The 23,809-nt window shown below is 46.1% G+C and overlaps 1 protein-coding gene across 1 annotated transcript; it reads right to left on the bottom strand.

Moving 5' to 3' along the window:
* Positions 1-485: 485 nt before the first annotated feature.
* LOC143927695 (IST1 homolog) lies at positions 486-21,864 on the bottom strand. The gene is made up of 10 exons (XM_077451957.1): positions 21,715-21,864; positions 14,838-14,937; positions 12,755-12,935; positions 12,574-12,661; positions 11,636-11,719; positions 11,425-11,535; positions 10,201-10,398; positions 7,098-7,211; positions 6,114-6,159; positions 486-1,191 (listed from the first exon to the last, which is right to left on the bottom strand). The coding sequence occupies exons 2-10, from the start codon at positions 14,923-14,925 to the stop codon at positions 1,004-1,006; spliced, it is 1,098 nt and encodes a 365-aa protein (XP_077308083.1). The 5' UTR covers positions 14,926-14,937; positions 21,715-21,864; the 3' UTR covers positions 486-1,003.
* Between the last annotated feature and the right edge of the window lie 1,945 nt (positions 21,865-23,809).

Genomic DNA, 23,809 nt, shown 5'->3' with positions numbered 1-23,809 from the left:
GAGATGCTGTTTACAATGGCACCTCCACGTTCAGCCTCCCCGTGAGATGATCGCGGGTATCCCCGAGGTGATCGAGTTCGCGGGACCCGCGACTGGACTCACGGGGGTCCCGACCGGCATGCGAGCACGCCGCCGGTGGCGCGCATGCGATGGCAGGGCGGCATATAGAAATGGACGTACCTGTACGCCAATTTGCCTGCCCGTGCCATTCTGCCGACGTACATCGTCGTGCGCCGGTCGGGAAGTGGTTAATGTTTAAACGCCAGTAAAAGATATATGGGAGTTATTTAACTTACCAAGGGATTTGTGTAAGTGTCCATCTAGTTCTGAGTTTCCCCCCACCAGTCATCAGACCACCAGTAATGGCTTTGCTCCTCTACCGAGACAGTCACCTCCACATAGGATTACCAACAGGGTAGGGCATTACAAATCGCCCTACTACCTTCGACTCCAACATCGCTTGTCCCAATAAGACCGCACACAAATTTAAGAAGGCCATGGCTTTATTTGAAAGAACAGCACACTTAAACAAGCCTAACATAAGTCTGTAAATAATATATACAAAGGTTAGAAAATCATGTATTAAGAGCAGCTCATTATCGTGCTAGCAAAGGGAAGGTCTTACATTTTATTGGATGATAACTCTGCAGTTGAGTTCCAAAGTTCTTGGTTAACAAAGAAAAGGCATCAGCTTTAGAGAAACAGGTTCTTGGTTTAGACTTTAAGACACAAAACCCCCCTGTTGACAATTAACGGACAAAAAACCCCCCCCAAAAAACATACACCCTTCCCTACTATAGCCAAAAGCTACCCCATCATTAGTGCAAGGGTCATGAAGAACCTGCAAAAGTAGATTAGAGTCCACCTTCCCAGGAGGTATTTGGGAGGAGCTGCTCATTGCAGGATTTACAGTAAAAGTTTTAGATATGAAAATTTCTTCTCAGAAAAGAGAGTCAGGGTCAGGAGTTGAGAGGTTGACCGAAATCAAGGCTGTCCTCACTGCTTAGGTTTTCTTCTTAAGCTCCTCAAACCTACGTGAGAGGTCATCAAAATCAATATCATCTGAACTGGAAGTGCCCACTCCGGTTGAGGCGGATGGAAGGGTGTCGGGAACGGAAGGTAACTCGGGCAGGACAAAGTTATCTGCCAGTTTTGACCGTGGCTTGGCAACAGGAGCGTTGATTCCTGGACCTAGGGAAACGTCAAAGAAAAAAAAAAAAAAAAAATATAGCAACTAGAATCAATTTACATCTAGGAGGAAAGATGCACACGGGTTGGGAAATACACAGCACAGTACATTTACAAATATATGTGAAGGCACACGGTCCTGTCATCATCTCTACAAGGTGTGGTCCCCAACTATAAACTCTGCACACCCAGGGACATACCATGAGGCTACCGCCAAGGCAAACCTGATCTTAACCACTTCCCACCCGGCCAATGCATATATACGGCCGGGAGGGAGTCGTCTACTTCTGATAGGACATTCAGGAACGTCCTTTAGAAGGAGCCGGATCGCGCCCGCACAGCGGCGCGATCCCGATGTGCTTGTGTCACCCGGATACGGCACATCTCAGATCGGCAGGAGGGCTCTGTGATTGGCCCTCCTGATCACATGACGGCCGTCATGTGATGTAAACAAACAGCCGGTTGCTAGGCAATCGGCTCCTCCTCTCCTCACACAGAAGTCATCGCTGAGGAGAGCAGATCGCTGCAGCCGGCTGATGATCAGTGAGTATGAGCTGTTTTTTACAGCTTTTTACTCACTGATCACCAGTCTAGTGTAAACACACAACACACCACACAGTATAAACACAATGTCCCCACATATGTCCCCAAAACATACATGTCCCCAAATAATAAAAAACACATGTCCCTAATAAAAACATGTCCCCCACATATGTCCCACTAAAATCACATGTCCCAATGATTATCTGCACACATATGTACGTGATCACCTGCACACATATGTACATGATCATTTGCGTACATATGTCCGTGATCACACAAACCAATTATTATACACTTAACTGAATTTTTTTTACCAAAAACATGTAGCAGAATACATTTTGGCTTAAATTTATGACAAAATTAGATTTTATTGGATTTCTTTTAAAATAGAAAAAAGAAAATATTTTTTTTTTCCAAATTTCCGCTATTTTTGCGCTTATATCGCAAAAAATAAAAAAACGGAGTCGTGAATAAATACCACCAAAATAAATCTCTATTTGTGCAAACAAAATGATAAAAATTTCATTTAAGTACAGTGTAGCATGACCGCGCAATTGTCACTGAAAGCGCTAGAGCGCAGAAATCAGAAAATTGGGCTGGGAAGGAAGGGGGCGAAAGTGCCCTGTATTGAAGTGGTTAATTCATTCATTGAGATGGATATAAATATGGGGTTCCAGGTAAACAGCTGGGTTGTTTCTCATGATCCATTTTGGCTGATCCCTCCTCTATTAATTACTGGTTGTCTCCCTGCCTCTCCTGACCTCCATTTCTGACCATAGGTACTGGTACCGGATGTATTTGTACAATTTGCAGGTGCGGTGTTGAAGGTTTTGTTCAGTCTCATTTAGGTTTACTGCATTTAATTAATTAATTAAAAAAAAGCTTGAAACATAACCTCTTTAACCACTTGACAACTGAGCACTTAAACCCCGTTCCTAACCAGACCAATTTTCAGCTTTTGGTGCTCTCACACTTTGAATGACAATTACTCAGTCATGTAACACTGTACCCAAATGAAATGTTTGTCATTTTTTTCCCACACAAATAGAGCTTTCTTTTGGTGGTATTTAATCACCGCTGGGTTTTTTATTGTTTGCGCTATCAAAAAACAATGAAAATTCGGAAAAAAAAATAAAATTATTCTCTGTTAAAATTTATTGCAGAGTATGGGCAGAGTATGGGCAGCGAGCAGTGCTGTGGGCACTACACATCCAGCCCACAGCGCTGCTGCCATCTCTTCCCCTCTTCCATCTCACTGTACCGATCGGTACAGAGAGGGGAGGGAGGAACCGGCGTCATGACATGACGGCGGTTTGTTTACAAGTAATCGGTCCGTCAGTTGACGGAGCGATCACGTGGTAAACGCCTGCTACCAGCGGCCGTTTACCCTGATCTGTGATGCCAGAAGACTCGGCGGTCATGGATGCTAGCGGTAGGGCACCTCAGGGGGCGCGCGAGAGCAAGATTCTGGGAGGACGTCCACCCAGAAAAACACGACCGCGCTGTAGCAGTCTTTCGGCTATGGCCCGGTCGGCAAGTGGTTAATATAATATATATATATATATATATATATATACACACACACACACACACACACACACACAGTTGGGTCCATATATATTTGGACACAGGCAAAATTCGTTTTTTTTTCCAGGTATTTACCAAAATATATTCAAGCTATAAAAAAAAAGGTACTAGCGCGCACAACCCCTATAAAATTAACTAATTCCTAATTAACTATAAAACCAAGGAAGCCGCCAACACAAATAATGTTCTCAACACTAGCTAAACAAATGCATATAAAAGTGTGTGGCGCTACCTTTAAAATAAATACCAAAATATGTGAAAAAACAAAACGAGCTGAAATCAAAATAAATGTGCAAATAGCAAAACTCAATGCTAAAAACGCAAGCACCACACAAATGTGTATACTGGCTGAAAAGTGTAAATCACCTATAGCAATATAATAAATAGCAATCGCATAACAATGTGCAAAGAATCGCAGAATATTGCTAAAAATATAAAAAACAAAACAAAAAAGTGTCCAAGAAAATGTTCAAACTGCTGTTCCAGTGCTTAATGCATAAATTCAATATAAGAAGTGCAACTCACCTATAGCAATGTGATAAATGGACCCTTTGAAAGTCACGTGTCTGTGACGCAACGTGTCAGGGAGGAGCCAGGTGCACACTGTATGCGATTGGTATTTAATATATTGCTATAGGTGATTTACACTTTTCAGCCAGTATACACATTTGTGTGGTGCTTGAGTTTTTAGCATTGAGTTTTGCTATTTGCGCATTTATTTTGATTTCAGCTTTTTTTTTTTCACATATTTTGGTATTTATTTTAAAGGTAGCGCCACACACTTTTATATTCAAGCTATAGTTATACAATATGGGCTGGAAGTGCAGACTCTCAGGTTTAATTGGAGTTATTTAGGAGTTACAGCTTTTAACCACTTGCTTACTGGGCACTTAAACCCCCTTCCTGCCCAGACCATTTTTCAGACTTTGAATGACAATTGCGCAGTCATGCAACACTGTGCCCTAATTACATTTTTATCATTTTTCCCAACAAATAAAGCTCTCTTTTGGTGGCATTTAATCGCTGCTGGGTTTTTTATTTTGCAAAAAAAATTAAAAAATTAAAAAACACCTCAAAAACAGTTTTATATTTTGGTATAAAATTTTGCAAACAGGTAATTTTTGTCCTTCATTGATGTACGCCAATGAGGCTGCACTGAGAGGCACGGATGGACACTGGTAGGCAGGACTGCTAGGTGGCACAGATGAGGCACCATTGGTGGGCACTGATAGGTGGCACTGACCAAGTGTGGTATTTACATTTGAAATCTATTGCTGTGAACCTACATCATGCGTTCAAAGGAGCTGTCCAAGTGAGTGAAACAGGCCATTGTAAGGCTTCAAAAACATTAGGAGCAGCCAAATCAACAGTTTGGTACATTCTGAGGAAATAAGAACGCACTGGTGAGCTCAACATAAAAAAGGCCTGAACATCCACGGAAGACAACAGTGGTGGATGATCGCAGGATCCGCGCTACAGTAAAGAAAAACCCATTCACAACATCCAGACAAGTGAAGGACACTCTCCAGGAGGCGGGCGTATCATTGTCAAAGTTTACAATCAAGAGAAGACTTCACAAGAGCAAATACAGAGGGTTCACCACAAGGTGCAAACCATTCATAAGCCTGAAGAATAGAAAAGCCAGATTAGACTGTCAAAAAACATAAAAAAAAAAAAAAAAGCCAGAGCAGTTCAGGAAAAGCATTATTTGGACAGATGAAAAAAAGATTAATCTGTACCAGACTGACGGGAAGAAAGTGTGGCGAGGGCTTGGAACAGCTCATGATACAAAGGACACAACGTCATCTGTGGTCACATGGTGGAGCTTGCAGTGTGATAGCATGGGCACGCATGGCTTCCAGTGGCACTGGGTCATTGGTGGTTAGTGATGATGTGACAGAAGACAGAAGCAGCCGGATTAATTCTGCAGTGTTTAGATATATACGGTCAGCCCAGATTCAGCCAAATGCAGCAAAGCTGATTAGACGGCGCTTCACAGTACAGATGGACAATGATCCAAAACACACTGCAAAAGCAACCCAGCAGCTTTTGAAGGCAAAGAAGTAGAATATTCTGTAATGGCCGATTCAATCACCTGATCTCAACCCAATTGAGCATTTCACTTGCTGAAGGCAAAACTAAAGGCAGAAAGACCGCAAACAAAGAACTGAAGACTGCTGCAGTTAGAGCCTGGCAAAGCATCAGAAAGGAGGAAAGACAGTCTTTGTTAGTGTCCATGGGTCCAGACTTCAGGCAGTCATTGCCAGTAAACGATTCTCAACAAAATATAAAAAATGAACAATTATGATTATATTCATTTGTCCAATTACATTTGAACCCCTGAGAATGGGAGGACTGTGTATAAAAATGGTTGCTGTTCCTAATATTTGTACTTAATATTTATGTTTAACTCCTTAAACTAAAGCTGAAAGTCTGCACTTAAATTCATTTGGATTGATTCGTTTTTATTTTATTCTGGTGGCATACAGAGACAAAAGTGTAAAATTGTGCCTGTGTGTATAATATATATCTCTTCCTCCCTCTATCGCTCTCCATTCGCGTGCGCCCCCCCCCCCCCCCCCCAACTTGCAATAAACAGATTGATATAATCTAAGAGAGTTCTATTTAGATTTTTAACCTAAGTTTAAACACAATTTCATTGTTTTTTTTTTGTGCCGACTAGTTGGATTGAGTGTTTGGGATTTTTTGTATTTTCCTAAAGGCGTTTCAGACATTAGGTGCTGGTCACAACAACACTACAATCATACAGTACTAGAAGCCATGCATTGCCTTACCATCTTGTGCCGGAGGAGCATTAGCATGGGGTCCACCATCATTAATCTGTTGGATAAAAGGGATAGGTTACTATTGATATATAAAAAAAATAAAAAAAAATAAAAAATAAAATAAAAAACCCACACAATAAACACACACACACACACACACACACACACACACACACACACAATAACGACACAAGTCAGTTTTAAAAAACCTTCTACTGGACTTCATAACGGCATTGTGGGACCCAGAGGGCAGAGGGAGCTGTGGCTCAGCTCGGGTGCCCCCACAGCAAGCAGCTTGCTCAACAGGAGGGAGGGGCCTGGAGCACCGAAGAGGGACCTCTACTGCTTAGCATGGTCAGTTTTTAACAGGAAAGCAAGGGACTAGCAGGGATTTCACACAAAAGGAACCAATACAAAACAGGAGACGTTCTCATACAAGTACATGGTACAGTAGGCACATATCAGGAATATGAAGTGTTGGGATAACAAATGCTTTAAGTCCAAGGGGGTGCAAGGCACCTCCTGGGCTTTATATCTGGTTTATTGCTCTGCTGGGAATTACACTGGGAGACACTTGGGGCTGTGGGAGGAGAAAGGCACACATCTGCTATACACCCACCCCTCCCCTTCTCCTGCCCATTCAGAGAAGGATATGTATTTTGGGAATATGTTCACATAAATACAAAGGCTTCTGTGAATGGGCAGGAGGAGGGGGAGGGGTGAGCATAGCAGCTGCAGCGGTCAGAACTAAAATAACAGACAAGCCCAGGAGGTGTCATGCACCTCCCTGAACTTAATTCATAGTGCGCCTTTATTTCTTTTTTTTTTTTATTACAAAGGAGCTGAATTCCTGGAATTTGGCTTTAAATGTCACAAAGAGGTTCTGGGGGGCCCATCTCACTTGTTATAAACCCTGAATTACAGTTGTAACATGATCTAATAAAGGAAAACTTAAGTCCAGTAAAAGAGAAGGAGTCATCCCTCACTACTTACAAAGTCATACGTAGGAGGCATGGCTGGGATCGGTGGTGGCACAAGTCCAATCGGTGGAGGATTCTGGTTGCCAAAAGGCTGGTACATTCCCACGGCAGCTCCATTGAAAGTCTCCTATTACAATATGATTGAAGAAGTACATGAAATGTCTGCCAATTTAAAGTATATCCTATAATGCTGTATAAACAAATTTGAAAACTAAAAATGCCCAATTTTACAATCTTGGGGTAAAATTCCAATATTAGTGCTTATGTGTTAAACAAAAGTACATGGCAGCGCTCTCCTATTGTTCTCTATAAACATAAGAAGTTATTTAGGGAGCTCCTAAAATGTGCACGTTCAGCTGGTGATGTCACCGGCGCATGCACACTGTGCTCTGAATTGGGGGCACACTGAATGTATCGTCAAGCCAGAGCTCTGGGCTGCGACTGTGGCTCCAGTGCACATGTGCGGGAGTGACGTCATTGCGGTTCTGACAAACGTCCGCAGCCCGTGAACCTGGAAGGAACGCCAGGCATAGATGGAACCCGTCAGCAGTGACAGTGCCCCATCGGAGGGACCTGTTTTACAGGTAGGACTGTTATAATGTGCTAGTATGCAATTCGAACTAGCACAATATGCCATTAACCACTTGCCAACCAGCCACCGTTTTACTACGGCAGAATGGCACAGCTGGGCGAAACAGTGTTATGTTACATTGCTTCGCCCTGTGGCCACTAGGGGAGCAGCGCCCGCTGCTTGCCCCTGGAGCCGATGCGAGTGCCCAGTGGTCGCGATCACTGCCGGGCTTCCACGATCGCTGGTGACACACCGAGAACCGGGATGTGTGTGTGTGTGTGTGTGTATAAACACACAGTTTCCGACTGATCGTCTGTTCATACAGAGTATGAACAGCAATCTGTCACCTCCCCTACACAGTCCCCTTCCCCCTCAGAACACACAGAGAGGGAACACATTAACCCCTTGATCGCCCACTAGTGGTTAACCCCTTCCCTGCAAGTGACATTTTTTACAGTACTGATCGCTGCATAGATGCCAATGGTACCAAAAGTGTGTTTGATGTGTCCGCCATAATGTCGCAGTCCCGATAAAAAACGCAGATCGCCGCCATTACTAATAAAAAAAAAAAAAAAAAAAATTATAAGAATGCCATAAAACTATCCCCTATTTTGTAGATGCTATAACTTTTGCGCAAACCAATCAATATACAGTTATTGCGATTTTTTTTTATACCAAAAACACGAAGAAGAATACATATCGGCCTAAAATAAGGAAAAAATTTTTTATATATTTTTGGGGGATAATTATAGCAAAAAAGTAAAAAAGTGCCAAATCGCAAAAAGGGCTCTGGTCAGGAAGGGGGTAAACTCTTCTGGGGCTGAAGCGGTTAACCTGCAGCAGGGCCGGAATTTTTCTTTAAGACTTAAAGTCATTTTATTTTTATTTTTTAAATAACAGGATGAGGGTTTACAAAAACATATACTTACCCCCACTATGCAGCTCGTTTTGCACAGTGTGGCCCTGATCTTCTGGGGTCCCTCGGTGGCTCTCGTGGCTCCTCCCCACATCAGATAACCTCCTAGCTTCTGCGGGAGAGCTCCCGAGACCAGCATTTACGTCCATAGACACAAATGCCGGCCCGCGTCATTGGATTTGATTGACAGCAGTGAGAGCCAATGGCTGTGCTGCTATCAATCTATCCAGTCAAGAGCCGGAACCCCATGGAGAAGAGAGAGCGAGAGCACGTCTTCGCCGACGGAAATATGGGGCTCAGGTAAGTAAAACGGGGAAGCCAGTCACTGCCAGGTGTTTTTTCACCTTAATGCATAGGAAGCATTAAGGTGAAACACACACGAGGGTTTAAAACCCCTTTAAGCTACTTTTTTTTTTCTCACATTTAAACATGCATACTGTTGCTCTATCTACATAAAGACTGTATGAAATCCCTCTTATTGTTCGCGTTTAATACATGGCTTCCTCTGATTGGCTGAGGTGGAGATCATGACATTATACACCCACCTCTGCATCTCAGTGGATGCCCTGTATTCACTGATGAAACACAAGGCTTCCTGTGAATGGCTGAGTAGTGCTCGGCCCAACTTGATTTTGTAGCGGGAGGACAAACGGGAATACCATCCCGCTGCCGGAACACAGCACTGTATACTGTATGTAATTGATGCTATATACAGTTTATACAGTGTCCCCGCAGGACGGGAAGACCCATCTTGCTGCCGGTGTTCTGGCATATAGTGTCCTGCCATCGGATACTGTCCGCCCCGTACTGCTCATGCTCAGCACTTGCGCAGTACGGAGCAGAAGAAGCTTCGGGAAATCTCTGAAGATGAACGGCGCCTGCGCCGTGAGTCGAGGTGGTAGCCCCACCATCCAAGCGGACATAGGGCTGGCAAAATTAGAGGGCTTTGCTCGCCACGCTTCGTGCTCAGCTTTTTTTATTCCAACTCTATGTCCACTTGGATGGTGGGGCTAGAACCTGGACTCACGGCGCAGGCGCCGTTCATCTTCGGCTATTTTCGGAATCTGTGTGTGCTGTGTACTGCGCATGCTCAGCACACAGAGGACACTATCCGATGGCGGACTCTATATGATAGGACACCGGAACACAGCACTGTATAATGTAATTGATGCTATATACACTTTATACAGCGTGGGAAGACCCATCTTGCTGCCGGAACACAGCACTGTATAAATGTACGCAATTGATGCTATATATCAGGCGAGCTAAGGTGGCTCTTGGTTGACTATAACCTCCTCCTAACACCTCCTCTATTCCAACACACCTTTCCCCCTCTACTTTGACTATAATCCCCCAATCTTCCCTCGTTCCCTTCTTATTCTCTGGTATTTCTCTGGGGTTACTTTGAGAGCCATTCTAATGATTATTCAGAAATAGTACTAAAGCATACTAACAGAGGTTTCCATGTAATGAATAGATGACACTGTGTGATGCATTTTGCTTTATTGTAATGTAACCATTGTCTTTGTGTCAATCTATTGTGTATATCATTTTTGTTCCTGCAGTAAATCCTGTATTGCATACTACCCTTTTTTTTTTGTTTTTTCAAATAAAAAAAATAACACATACCGGACCACCAGGTGCAGGGTAGGAGAAAGGAATCGTGGGAGTGGGCATCTGCATGGCACCCATTGTTGGCAATGGCATTGCAAAACCTCCACCACCGCCGCCGCCTCCACCACCACCACCACCTCCTCCTCCTCGCTTTTTGTCATCTGAAAATTCGACATCTATAAGGTCTGCCTCTATACCAGTGGGAACCTCGGCCTTCAAGCATAAAAAAGGAAAAAAAAAGAACACATAAGTCACATGACACAAACTGACTGGTTATATATGGAAGGAAGGTCTAATTTTCCTAGACAGAGAACAGCATAGCAGATGTAGTTTAGAAGGAATAGCTATGCTGTGTGAACGAGTAATTATCAAGATTCAAACATGTTTTATAAAGTACTCAGTGATCTGTCTCAGCCATCGTGTTAGGCAAATGTAACCAGTAATGAGCAGACAAAACAGATTGCTTTCATTTCTTATGGGATTCATATTCTGTAACTGTTACATAGTTAATAAGGTTGAATAAAGACACCAGTCCGTCCAGTTCACCTGAAGGGTTGCTGGTTCAAATCCCAACCACGACACTACCTGCCTGGAGTTTGCATGTTCTCCCTGTGCCTGTGTGGGTTTCCTCCGGGTACTCCGGTTTCCTTCCCACACTCCAAAGACATGCAGGTAGGTTAATTGGCTTCTGTCCAAAAATTGGCCCTAGTATATGAATGGGGACCTTAGATTGTGGGCTCCTTGAGGGTAGGGACCGATGTGAGTATGCAATGTACAGGGATAGGGACAACTGTAAACACTCACTCAGGTTGAACTGGATGGAACGGTGTCTTTATTCAACCTTACTATGTAAAACCATGACCACAAGCAAACAAATTAAATGACCCTTGACTTGCATATGGAGATCTTTTTATATCCTTTTCCATCTTTATAAAGTACCATTTACCTTGTTACGCGGGTCTTTTGACAGTTCTATTCTGCTCCCCATAGCTCAGTATCGGCTATTCCACGAAAGGGCCAGTTCACACTAGTGCGATGCCAGATATTGCATGTGATTCACACCACATTGCTGTGCAGATCACCTGCGAGGTCTGCGCGATGCGAATTCAGCCTGAATTTGCATTGCATTCGGACCAAACTCATGCAGGACCCCTTTTTTTTTTTTTTTTACACGCACCAGAATCGGATCGCATGGGATCGATTTACTACTGCTTTAACAGTAGCAGGATCTTCACCTACCATTACGACAGAATCCGGCTCATACGGAACATTGTAATTCTTGGCGATCTCGATCAGGTATCTCTCCACCAGGATTTTAGGTGGGGCCTCCACACTCAGCTTGTGCATCAACTAAGGGGAAATAACAGGTTACCATTTATCTTCCAACTTCTGCCAGGTCTGTGTTTACCATGAAATGAGACAATAAATGCATAAATGTTTCCTGCCATACCCGATCGTTGACTGTTCCAATCTGGTTTGTCCTGCACAGTTTGCCGTACTCTTTACTGTACTTGGCGCATAGCTGATCAGCAACCTGCAGGAAGGAGAAGGGAATATCACTTGTTAGAGAAGGAAACCCAATCCCCATTAGTCATTTCCTACGTTCTGGAATGTTCTAAGGCAGGGGTCTTCAAACTTTCGAAACAAAAAAAGAGCCATTTTACCGTTCTTCAGAGTTTAGGGGGAGCCGGAGGAGTGGCCAATAAAAGTAGAAAAGGCACCAGCGTCAGTGGGAGTAAAAAAAAAAAAAAAAAAAAAAAAAAAAACACACGACATGGTGCCTATAGTCAGTACAAGAAGAAATAATGCCCCATCAATAATATTGGGGGGAGGGGCGGTGCCCCACTGCTGGCGTCAGTGCAAGGAACCGTCGGTGCCCCACTGCTGGCGTCAGCGCAAGGAACTGTGCTCCAGGGGCCAGATAAAGGCAAGCAAAGGGCTGCATTCGGCTCACGGGCTGCAGATTTGGAGACCACTGTTATAAGGGAAGTGGAAAATGTTGTTTTTCTATGTGTGTAAGCAGTGGTGCCTCTGCATCAGAACCATAGACCTCCTGCCGTCAGGGCTAGAGCTCCCTAATCAGCCAGGAGTGTGAGCTCTGCTGTAAGGAGAGATGCAACTCATAGGAAAGTGGTGTCAGACCACTGCAAGGAGACCACTGTTGTCACACACATAGCAGATAGCAGTGGGGGGGAGGCGGGGAATGGGCTTTTCTACTCTAGCTGTGGCTACCTTATGACCAAAACAAACTAAAATGTCACAAGCTGCTTATTCAGTCTCCTAAAACAAGTGAGTGTTTTTCCTGCAGGAGGTTGGTCATTATAACCCCCAAAGTTTGAGAAGTGATGGGAATAGAATCTATTCTAGTAGGCAACTCCTTTAACTTACCGTCTTGAGCTCAGAAACCTCCGTTTGTAATCGCGGAGCCGCCCAGATGAGGGTGGAGACTGCTTCAGACAGGCCAGGGTCCAGCTCTCTACAATGGAAGGAGACGGAATAAGAAACATTGAACATTGAACCCCATCGATGCCATAATGTGTGGCCTATCAGGCAGAACGTAGAGTCTTACTTCATGGACTGGATTAGCCCAAACCGGGCCAGCAGTAGGTCACAGTACAACTCCAGGATCTCCATCGCTTCCACCAAGTAATCTTCTCGGATGATGTGCTCCACCCGGATCCTCGCTCTTTCATCCTTTCCGGTAGACAAGTAATCAGCGATCTCCTTCCTCGCCTTCTGTGCCAGCTCAGCTGCGGGGACAAAAAAAAAAAAAAAAAAGTCAGAGCTGTACCCAAACATTTATTTTCTAAATGCCTCTAAAACGTGCCCTGGCGCTAGGCGCCTTTAACGTTAATTAAAAGGGAAGTACCATGTTTTTTTTTTGGTTGTTTTTTTTAACCAGTTTCCAACTGACGCACGCCGATGTACGTCGCCAGAATGGCACGGGCAGGCATATTGGCGTACAGGTACGTCCAATCTTTAATGCCGCCCTGCCATCGCGAGTGCGCCGCCGGTTGGGAGCTCCATGTGATTGGAGCAGAGATCAGTGTTCACTAAATGAAAGCCCAACCCCCCCACAGTTACTAAAACACCCCTAGGAACACTTAACCCCTACACTGCCACCCACTGGTTAACCCCTTCACTGCCAGTGTCATTTACACAGTAATCAGTGCATTTATATAGCACTGATTGCTGTATAAATGACAATAGTCCCAAAAATGTGTCAAAAATGTCCGATGTGTCTGCCATAATGTCGCAGTCACAATACAATTACTAGTAAAAAAAAATTTAAAAAAAAAATAAAATTGCCATAAAACTATCCCCTATTTTGTAAACGCTATAACTTTTGCGCAAACCAATCAATAATTGCGTATTGCGATTTTTACCAAATATATGTAGAAGAATACGTATCGGCCTAAACTGAGGGAAAAAAATGTTTGTTTTTTTATATATTTTTGGGGGATATTTATTATAACAAAAATTTTAAAAATTTGTTTTTTTCAAAATTGACGCTCTATTTTTGTTTATAGCGCAAAAAATAAAAAACCGCAGGGGTGATCAAATACCACCAAATGAAAGCTCTATTTGTGGGGAAAAAAGGACGTCAATTTTGTTTGGGAGCCACGTCGAACGATCGCGCAATTGTCAGTTAAAGGGACGCAGTGCCGAATCGCAAAAAGTGGTCTGGTCTTTGACCAGCAAAATGGTCCGGGGCTGAAGTGGTTAAGATTCATATTTACCTAGGTGGATGCAGTATCAGACCCCAGCCACCTCTGCACTGAGAACCGAGCCACCGAACATCGCTGATGGCTGGGCTCTCCCCTCTCTGAGTGGAGAGATGCTGCCTGTCAATCACCATCTCTCCTCCACGCTCATTGGAGCGCTGAGCAGTGGAGGGGGCGGGAAGCAGCCGTCTCAGCGGCTCGTAGAGACTGCCATCAGTCCAGGCACCTGGCGGATCCAGACTTCCATTGTCGGGACTGATACTGGTGACAACAGCAGGCCACAAAAAACGTGTCGCAGGAGTGCAAAACGAATTGCACTGCTGTGACCCATAGGAGAAGCCCAGCCTAAAAAGCTCAGGAAAGACTTCTCCTTTAATTTCAATGGCCAGAATAATTATTATGGCAAATGAAATGAATTAACACCCAGGCGCTTGACCCACGTTTACAGGCATTGATCGTTTTTGTTTCGGCCAACACACTGCTGGCTGGAGGAAAGGCATCTAGGAGAGATAGCAAAATGTCCAGCGTGCATGAGGCCTAAAAAAATAAATCTGAGAACTTCTTCTATGTTCTTGTTTATGAAAATTTCAGGCAAGAGCTACTACACTAAAACTACATGTGACCATTCACAGCCACGGAGGAGCCTGTGGCAGGATCCTAGCATACACTATTACTATTAGAATCAGCGAGATCATCCTGTACAAGAAAGCAGGTTGCCAACAAAAACGCAGTCTGTAGCAACCTATCACAAACAAGCTTTCATTAGTGTAAGTGAAGTTACGAAGCGTTAACCTCTGGTTTTGGTACAATAGACCTATTAGTCTCTTTTTTTAAAAATAAAAAGCAAGCGACCCCTCATCCCGGGCTCTTCAGAATTATTGGACTCCGGCATGTAAAAGGACCAATGGTACAAGAAAAAAAACTCACTCTTCTTCTTCTCCAGGAGCTTCAGCCGGTTTATGACAAGTCGCAGGTTCACGCGAAGCCGCTCGGCTTTGAACCCAGAACCCAACATGATGTCCGATCACTGCCAAGAGAGGTGGAGATAAATTGTGAAAAGATCATGAAATCTAAATGAAGTCATAATAAAACATATACATTATATATAAAACACACACACTATATTGTCAAAAGTATTGGGATGTCAAGACCTGGATGCTATAAAAAGTTAATGTGCGTGTAAAGGCAGGTGTCCCAATACTTTTAGTAATATAGCGTACATACATATATAGACACACACACACACACACACACACACACACACACACACACACACACACACACGCACACGCACGGAACTGGACAGAGGTTTAGATAAAGAAAAGAATGACAATTGCTGATAGCATCCAAGCTAACCTTTGAATCTTGGTCCACCCATAAATCCAATACAGCAACCACACAACTCGCCTACCAGGACAACATGGCCAGGGAGTTTGTATAATATACTGACTGATGCATCACCATAAGGCCCCATTCATACCTGACTATAGCATTTTCAGGCAGAAGATTGTGTGATATTACAGCGTTTTTGTGTTACGTTTATTACCACGTTTTGCCACGATTTCGTGCAGGGCAAAAGGTCACCAATGTAAAAAGAAGAAAAAACGCCCAAATCTGCCCGATTCGAGCGACGAAAAAAAAAAGGGTCTAGAACTTGTTTGAGCTTCAGGCGTTCGGCTTCAAGCGACACGGAGTGGAGATGTGAACCATCTCCATTGAGAATAAAAGATTTTTTCCCCTCCCTCCAGCGTTTTGTAGCTTCAGGCTTGAAGCTACAAAACGCACAGGCGTGAATGGGGCCTAAAACCAGACATGCAGTACTGCTAATAAGAAAGGACCAGAAAAGTTTTACCACTGAGGAAGTTGCCAAACTCCTTTCCATGGGCCGCCTCACCACCTGTAACCTGGACAGGTCCCCTTCACAATTACTGCAACCACCTTCCAGCTCTATCCTAAACCCTCGAACCCACATCTTCAACCCCTCTCCCCCCCCCCCTCTCTCTACAGGCACCTTTCCCTCCCCGCTCAACCCTGTACTGGTTACCCCCATACTCGAAAAAAAAGTCTCACTAGACCCCATCTGTTTGAGTAACTTCAGCATTTCCCTGCTCCTGTTGCCTCTAAGCTTCTTGAATGCCTTGTTCACAACCGTATGAGCTCCTACCTCACTGACAACAACCTTCCTCGATTACCCTGCAGTCCGGCTTCCCCTAACATTCTAACTCCCCAACAACCTACTAACGTCTAAAATCAACTGGCAGTACTCCATACTCATACTCTAAAGCAGGGGTCTCCAAACTTTTCAAACAAAGGGCCACTTTATTGTCCTTCAGACTTTATCATCAGGGCTGGATTGTGGCCAGCAGGGGCAGAAAATGTCACGGGCCCAGCATCAGTGAGAATAAATATGGCGTCGGGGTTGGTGGTCAATAGGAGTATTCCCCCTATTAGTAGGAGGAATAGTATTCCATCATTGGTATCGGTGGACGATATAGTGCCCCATTGTTGGTGTCAGTGAGACGAATAGTGGCTCATATCAGTGGAAGAAGTTGTGCCCCAAGGGCCGCATAAAGGCTAGCAAAGGGCCCAGCATCAGTGAGAATAAATATGGCGTCCGGGTTGATGGTCAATAGGAGGAGTATTCCCCCTATTAGTAGGAGGAATAGTATTCCATCATTGGTATCGGTGGACGATATAGTGCCCCATTGTTGGTGTCAGTGAGACGAATAGTGGCTCATATCAGTGGAAGAAGTTGTGCCCCAAGGGCCGCATAAAGGCTAGCAAAGGGCCCAGCATCAGTGAGAATAAATATGGCGTCCGGGTTGATGGTCAATAGGAGGAGTATTCCCCCTATTAGTAGGAGGAATAGTATTCCATCATTGGTATCGGTGGACGATATAGTGCCCCATTGTTGGTGTCAGTGAGACGAATAGTGGCTCATATCAGTGGAAGAAGTTGTGCCCCAAGGGCCGCATAAAGGCTAGCAAAGGGCCACCACTGGCCCTCAGGCTGCAGTTTGGAGACCCCTGCTCTAAAGCCTCATACACACGAATGGATTTTCGGCAGGGAATTGTGTGATGACAGACTGTTTGCCTAAAATCCAACTACTAGTACGCTCCTTCAGACAATTGTTGTTCAACTTTCCGCCAATAAATGTTGGATTGCAGGCTAGTAAATATTCGGCGGACAATGGTCCGTTGTCAGATTTTTGTATCGTGTGTACACAAAACAGTCACACAATGCTCACCAAACATGACATTAACAGAAGATGCCCAAAGGGTGGCGCTCAATATCCGAAATGCCGCTCAGTACGCCACTACGTTCGCGTTTGTTATCCGACAATTGTGTGCCGTTAGTATGCAAGATAAGTTCCTGGCACACGCCCTTCGGACAAAAGTCTGACGCTCTGTTGGCCAACTATCGGCTCGTATGTACGAGGCTTTAGACTTTTCTGCTGCCTTCAACACCGTTGACCACCGACTCCTTACCAAACTCCACTCTGTTGGCCTCCATGATTCTGCTCTATCCTCCTTCTCCTTTCTATCTCAACGCACCTTCAGTGTCACATACAACTCCTCTTCCTCTGTTGGGGTACCCCAAGGCTCCAAATTATGGGCCCTACCTATTTTCTCTCTTTATCTCTTCCCTGCGGCAGCTGATAACCTCCCATGGCTTCCAATACCACCTCAATGCTGACAGCACCCAGATCTTTCTCTCGGCTCAACTCACTCCCTCAACCTCCTCACATGTTAAAAACATACTGACCGACAGAAGTATGGATGTCACGCCACTTCCTCAAACTCAATCTTTGTAAAGCTGAGCCTGTAATATTTCCTGCCCCCCCCCCCACTTGTCAAGGACTTTACCATTGAGATCAACGGCACAACCATTGGTCCCTCCACACATGCCAGGGTGCTGGGTGTAATCCTAGACTCTGACCTCTCCTACATCCCCCACATACAATCACTGGCTACCTCTTGCCGCCTTAACCTCCACAACATTTTCAGAATATGCCCCTTCCTGACTAACGACACCACAAAACAACTTATTTACCCCTTTCCTATCTCACACCTTGACTACCGCAACTCCCTCCTCACTAGCATACCTTTAACACAGACTAACCCACCTTCAGTCTATTATGAATGCTGCTAGACTAATACACCTTACAGTTTTGTGACTGCCGCCCCCGCTCTGCCAATCCCTTTACTGGCTTCCCCTACCTGATCGTATAAAATTCTAATTTACTAACCACTACATACAAGGCCATCGACAACATCGCCCCCAGCTACATCACCAACCTCATCTGCAGATATCACCCAAATCGTCCTCTCCGCTCCTCCCAGGGCCTCTCTAGCTCCCTTGCCACAGTCGCCTCAGGACTTCTCCAGAGCCTCTCCCATACTCCGGAACTCCCTGCCCCAGTATGTCCAGTCAGCCCCTACCCTGTCTGCCTTTAGGTGATCCTTGAAAACTCACTCATTCAGGGAAGCCTACCCCACCTCCACTTAAGAACTGTACCCGGGCCACCTCCATCAGATCACCCCCTGCATTTATTACCTTTTGTACCAACTCGCCCCCCCATTAGATTGAAAGCTCCATTAACAGGGTCCTCCTATTCCTTCTATATTGAACTGTATAGTAATTGTACTGTCCCCCCCCTCTACATTGTAAAGTGCTGTGCAAACTGTTGGCGTTATATAATAATAATCTTGTAGAATAATATAGTGATCATATTTAAAGAATAGCCCAGTTATTATTGTTAAAGAGGAGCTGCACCTAAAAAAAAATATTAAAAGCCAGCAGCTACTAATATTGCAGCTGCTGACTTTTAATAATATCACACTTACCTGTCCCAGGTTCCAGCGATGTCGGCGGCAGATGACGAGCGATCGCTCGTCTCGCTGCAGCCACCGCCGCCATCCTCTGTCAGGGAATCGGGAAGTGAAGCATGAGGGCTTCACTGCCCGGTTCCCTACTGCGCATGCGCGAGTCGCGCTGCGCTGGTTCCCCGCTGTGTCTCTGGGAACTGTGTGTTTCCCAGAACACAACGGGGGGCGGAGCCATGCGGGGGTGGGCGGAGCCATGCGGCGGTCTGGCCGGAAGTGGGTGCAGTTACCTGGATTATCCAGGTAACTGCACCCCCCTCCCCCCCGAAAGGTGCCGATTGTGGCACCGGAGGGGGGGGGGGGATAATACTAGCGGAACTTCCCCTTTAGGGTGAAGAACCGCTTTAAGGAAAAGTAGGTGCTTTCCATGGCAACATAGGAAAAAGTGACTGGTACATTGGGAATATTTGGCCGTTACTACATTGTAAGTAAACAGCACATTCGTTGCTTGAATTAACAACACAATTGTTGGGATATCTTTATTGTTCATCAATCAGTGGTGATGGGACTTCGGAGTAATGAAGGAAAAAAGAAAAAAAAAAAAACAACTCATGGGTTCACTTGCTCCGGCTAGGCTGCTCACATCTCCATCCCACCGTCCACAGGCCCCCTTCCATCTCCATCCCGCCATCCACAGGCCCCCTTCCATCTCCATCCCGCCATCCACAGGCCCCCCCCCCCTTAGGCCCCTTTCACACTGGGGCGGTATTCAGGCGTTACAGCGCTAAAAATAGCGCCTGTGTAGCGCCTGAAAAAAACCGGCCCCTTTAACTCCAGTGTGAAAGCCGGAGGGCTTTCACACTGGAGCGATGCGCTGGCAGGACGGTGAAAAAAGTCCTGCTAGCCGCATCTTTGGAGCGGTGAAGGAGCGGTGTATTCACCGTTCCTACCCATTGAAATCAATGGGACACCGCGGCAATACCGCCGGCAAAGCGCCGCTGCAGCGGTGCTTTGCGGGCGGGTTTAACCCTTTTTCGGCCCCTAGCGGGTGTTAAAACCACCCCGCTAGCGCCCGCAGACCACCGCTAAAACAACGGTAAAGCGCAGCTAAAAATAGCGGCGCTTTACCGCCGCCGCCGCTCCCGCCCCAGTGTGAAAGCAGCCTTAGTCTCTATCCCGCCATCCACAGACCCCCCCTTAGTCTCTATCCCGCCATCCACAGACCCCCCCTTTCGTCTCTATCCCGCCATCCACAGACCCCCCCCCTTTCGTCTCTATCCCGCCATCCACAGACCCCCCCCCCCTTTCGTCTCTATCCCGCCATCCACAGACCCCCCCCCCTTTCGTCTCTATCCCGCCATCCACAGACCCCCCCCCCCTTTCGTCTCTATCCCGCCATCCACAGACCCCCCCCCCTTTCGTCTCTATCCCGCCATCCACAGACCCCCCCCCCTTTCGTCTCTATCCCGCCATCCACAGACCCCCCCCCCTTTCGTCTCTATCCCGCCATCCACAGACCCCCCCCCCTTTCGTCTCTATCCCGCCATCCACAGACCCCCCCCCTTTCGTCTCTATCCCGCCATCCACAGACCCCCCCCCTTTCGTCTCTATCCCGCCATCCACAGACCCCCCCCCCCTTTCGTCTCTATCCCGCCATCCACAGACCCCCCCCCCTTTCGTCTCTATCCCGCCATCCACAGACCCCCCCCCTTTCGTCTCTATCCCGCCATCCACAGACCCCCCCCCCTTTCGTCTCTATCCCGCCATCCACAGACCCCCCCCCCTTTCGTCTCTATCCCGCCATCCACAGACCCCCCCCCTTCGTCTCTATCCCGCCATCCACAGACCCCCCCCCTTTCGTCTCTATCCCGCCATCCACAGACCCCCCCCCCCTTTCGTCTCTATCCCGCCATCCACAGACCCCCCCCCCCTTTCGTCTCTATCCCGCCATCCACAGACCCCCCCCCCTTTCGTCTCTATCCCGCCATCCACAGACCCCCCCCTTTCGTCTCTATCCCGCCATCCACAGACCCCCTTTCGTCTCTATCCCGCCATCCACAGACCCCCTTTCGTCTCTATCCCGCCATCCACAGACCCCCTTTCGTCTCTATCCCGCCATCCACAGACCCCCTTCCGTCTCTATCCCGCCATCCACAGACCCCCTTCCATCATTACCATTTAGTATGCCACCATCCATAAACCCCATCCCATCATCACATATATCCTCTGCGGGTCCTATGCGTGTCTTTTAGCCCGTTTCAGGGCCGAATTCAGCCCAAAAAAAATTCAGGCCAAAAGCAGACCTGCAAAAGGGTGAACAGGGGGACACAGCGGACCCCTGCTGTGAGCCACATCTGAAGATAATGTGAACCCAGCCTGACACTTGCCCATTTTTTTTTTGCTTTCAACACATCAACTTCAGGAACAACATGTTCACTTGCTGACCATTTTTTTCCCCGTGCAGTTTCAGGCGCCATTGTAACCAGATAATTCATCTTACCTGTCAGTGGTCATAATGTTATGGGTAGTTCCTGCACAGTGTGTGTTGTAGACACACATATATAAAATATATATATATATATATATATATATATATATATATATATAAATAATTGTATATGGATAATATATATATTGTGTCTACAACACACACTATATTATCCATATACAGACCACACACAGAGAGGGAGAGAGGGAGAAGGAGAATTGTGTGTGTGTGTGTGTGTGTGTGTGTGTGTGTGTGTGTGTGTGTATATATATATATACACACACACACATACACACTTCTAAATACAGTATATATTCTATATACACTCCTCTATATACTGATACACATATATTCTATATACACTCTTCTCTTTATACTGACATATATACAGTATATACTATACACTCCTCTATAACATTATATATAAACTCCTGACTCCTCTATATACTGACACACATTATATATACACATATATATTCTCTATACAGACCGGCTGTGTCCTCTCCCCGGGTGATGGGCCTCTTCCTCCTCTACCTGTCTGCCTCCCCCTGGCTGTATCGGAGCCCCGCCCCTCCGCTGACACCACAGTCATGTGCCGGGCGGGAGGCGGGACCAGAGAAGGGAGCAGCAGCCGTTCCGTCAGCTATGGCGACCCCTTCAGCTTTTGTAACGGAAGTGACGTTCCTTCGCCGCCACCTTGCTACACTCCGCACCCCACCACAGTAAGGATACAGCGAGAAGGGGCAAGCGGACATCTTGTTACACCCACCGGAGTTTTGCATTTCACCGTTATTTTTAACGGGAAACGGAGCCTTTCAGGTGAACTACAGTATATAAAAATCCAACGAACTGTTTAGATGTTGAATTTTTAAAAGCAGCGACAAACCTGCTGATTTCACACGTTTGCTAATGTGACAGAACACCTGTGCTTTTATAATTCAACATGAAAACAATCCGATGGATTTCCAAATACTGTATTTCACCTTATAAGCTCTGTTTCCTGTTAAAAATAACTGCGGAATGCAAAACTCCGGTGGGTGTAATAAGATGTCTGCTTGCCCCCTTTTCTCGGTGTATTGTTACACTAGAGGACTGCGAGGTATAGCAAGATGGCGGCGACGAAACGTCACTTCCGTTACCAATTCTGACGGGTCGTCATATCTGCCGCTGATAGGTGGGGCAGTGCGTGATTCTGCTGTGACGTCACGTCATGTGACAGCCCGCTCACCTCCCGTAGGGGGGTCACATGTGCGGAAGTGATAATAAAGCAGAGTGTCATGTTCTATTTCTGGGGTTTTCTTTGTCTTTTAAAAGAATTGTGTAAAAGTTCAGGAACGCCATGACTACCGGTCTATAGATAGTTCCCTGTTCTCATTTTATGGATTTCATACAAAATAGTCATTAAAGATCCATAAAACTGATTGTGAAGTTAAATTGAACATAACATCGAAGAAGGGTCCGGTGTACCCAGGATGTGGACTGGGGTCCTTGGGATGTGGTGCAGTGTACCCAGGATGTGGTCCAGTGTACCCGGGATGTGGTCCGGTGTACCCGGGATGTGGTCCGGGGTACTTGGGATGTGGTCCGGTGTACCCGGGATGTGGTCCAGTGTACCCGAGATGTGGCTTGGCCTTAAAGCGGAGTTCCACCCAAAAATGGAAGTTCTGCTTTAAGGAAAGGTGACCCCTGACCTGCCACATTTGACATAATTTTTTTTTGGGTAAGAGGAGCAGAAACCCTTTTTTTCTTAGAGGATCCCAGCTCCCACTTCCAGGGCTCTGCAGTGGCACCGAAAGTCAGTTCATCTTTCCCTTGTCCCTCTCGGCAATCATCTGGGACATGTCGCAGCGCGGCTCGCACATGAGCAGTGCGTGCCCGGCTGTGAAGCCGCACCTGGGCGCCCACAGTGACAATGTCGGCGCCGCAGAGAGGAGGGGGTGAAGAGCTGGGCTTCGTTTCCCCGCATCAATGGACCCTGGGACAGGTAAGTGTCCGATTATTAAAAATCAGCAGCTGCAGTATTTGTAGCTGCTGACTTTAAATTATTATTTTTTTTAAAGCAGAACTCCGGTTTAAAGAGGAAGTAAACCCTGATGAGTTTACTTCCTCTTTCATTCCCTGCAAAGGCAAAGCATAATGGACTACTATGCATCGCATAGTAGCTCATTATGTGTCACATACCTGACACAGGAGCCAGCGAAGTCGCCGCTGTCCCCTGTAGTCCGCCGCATCCATCTTGCTGGTGGGGTCTCGCAGCTCCGCCGCTGTCATTTGGCGAAGCCGCGATGACGTCACTCCCGCGCATGCGGATGGGAGTCGACATGCGCAGCAGCTCCATTCTTGGAAATGCTGCGCTCAGTGCGCCTGCGCGCCGCTGTCTACGGCGCATGCGCCGTAGACAGCGGTGCCCGTTTTCGGGCAAATATCTCCTAAACCATATAGGTTTAGGAGATATTGCTTGGACCTACAGGTAAGCCTTAATCTAGGCTTACCTGTAGGTCAAAGTGGTTTGTAAGGGTTTACAACCACTTTAAAGTTCCTTTCACACTGGAGTGGAGGTAAAGCATCGCTATTTTTAGCGGCGC

Source organism: Lithobates pipiens, unplaced genomic scaffold (assembly GCF_037356315.1).
Source record: "Lithobates pipiens isolate NorthernLeopardFrog02 unplaced genomic scaffold, aLitPip1_a1.2 Scaffold_10, whole genome shotgun sequence".
Classification (NCBI taxonomy): domain Eukaryota; kingdom Metazoa; phylum Chordata; class Amphibia; order Anura; family Ranidae; genus Lithobates; species Lithobates pipiens.
This window is presented reverse-complemented; position numbering and strand designations above follow the sequence as displayed.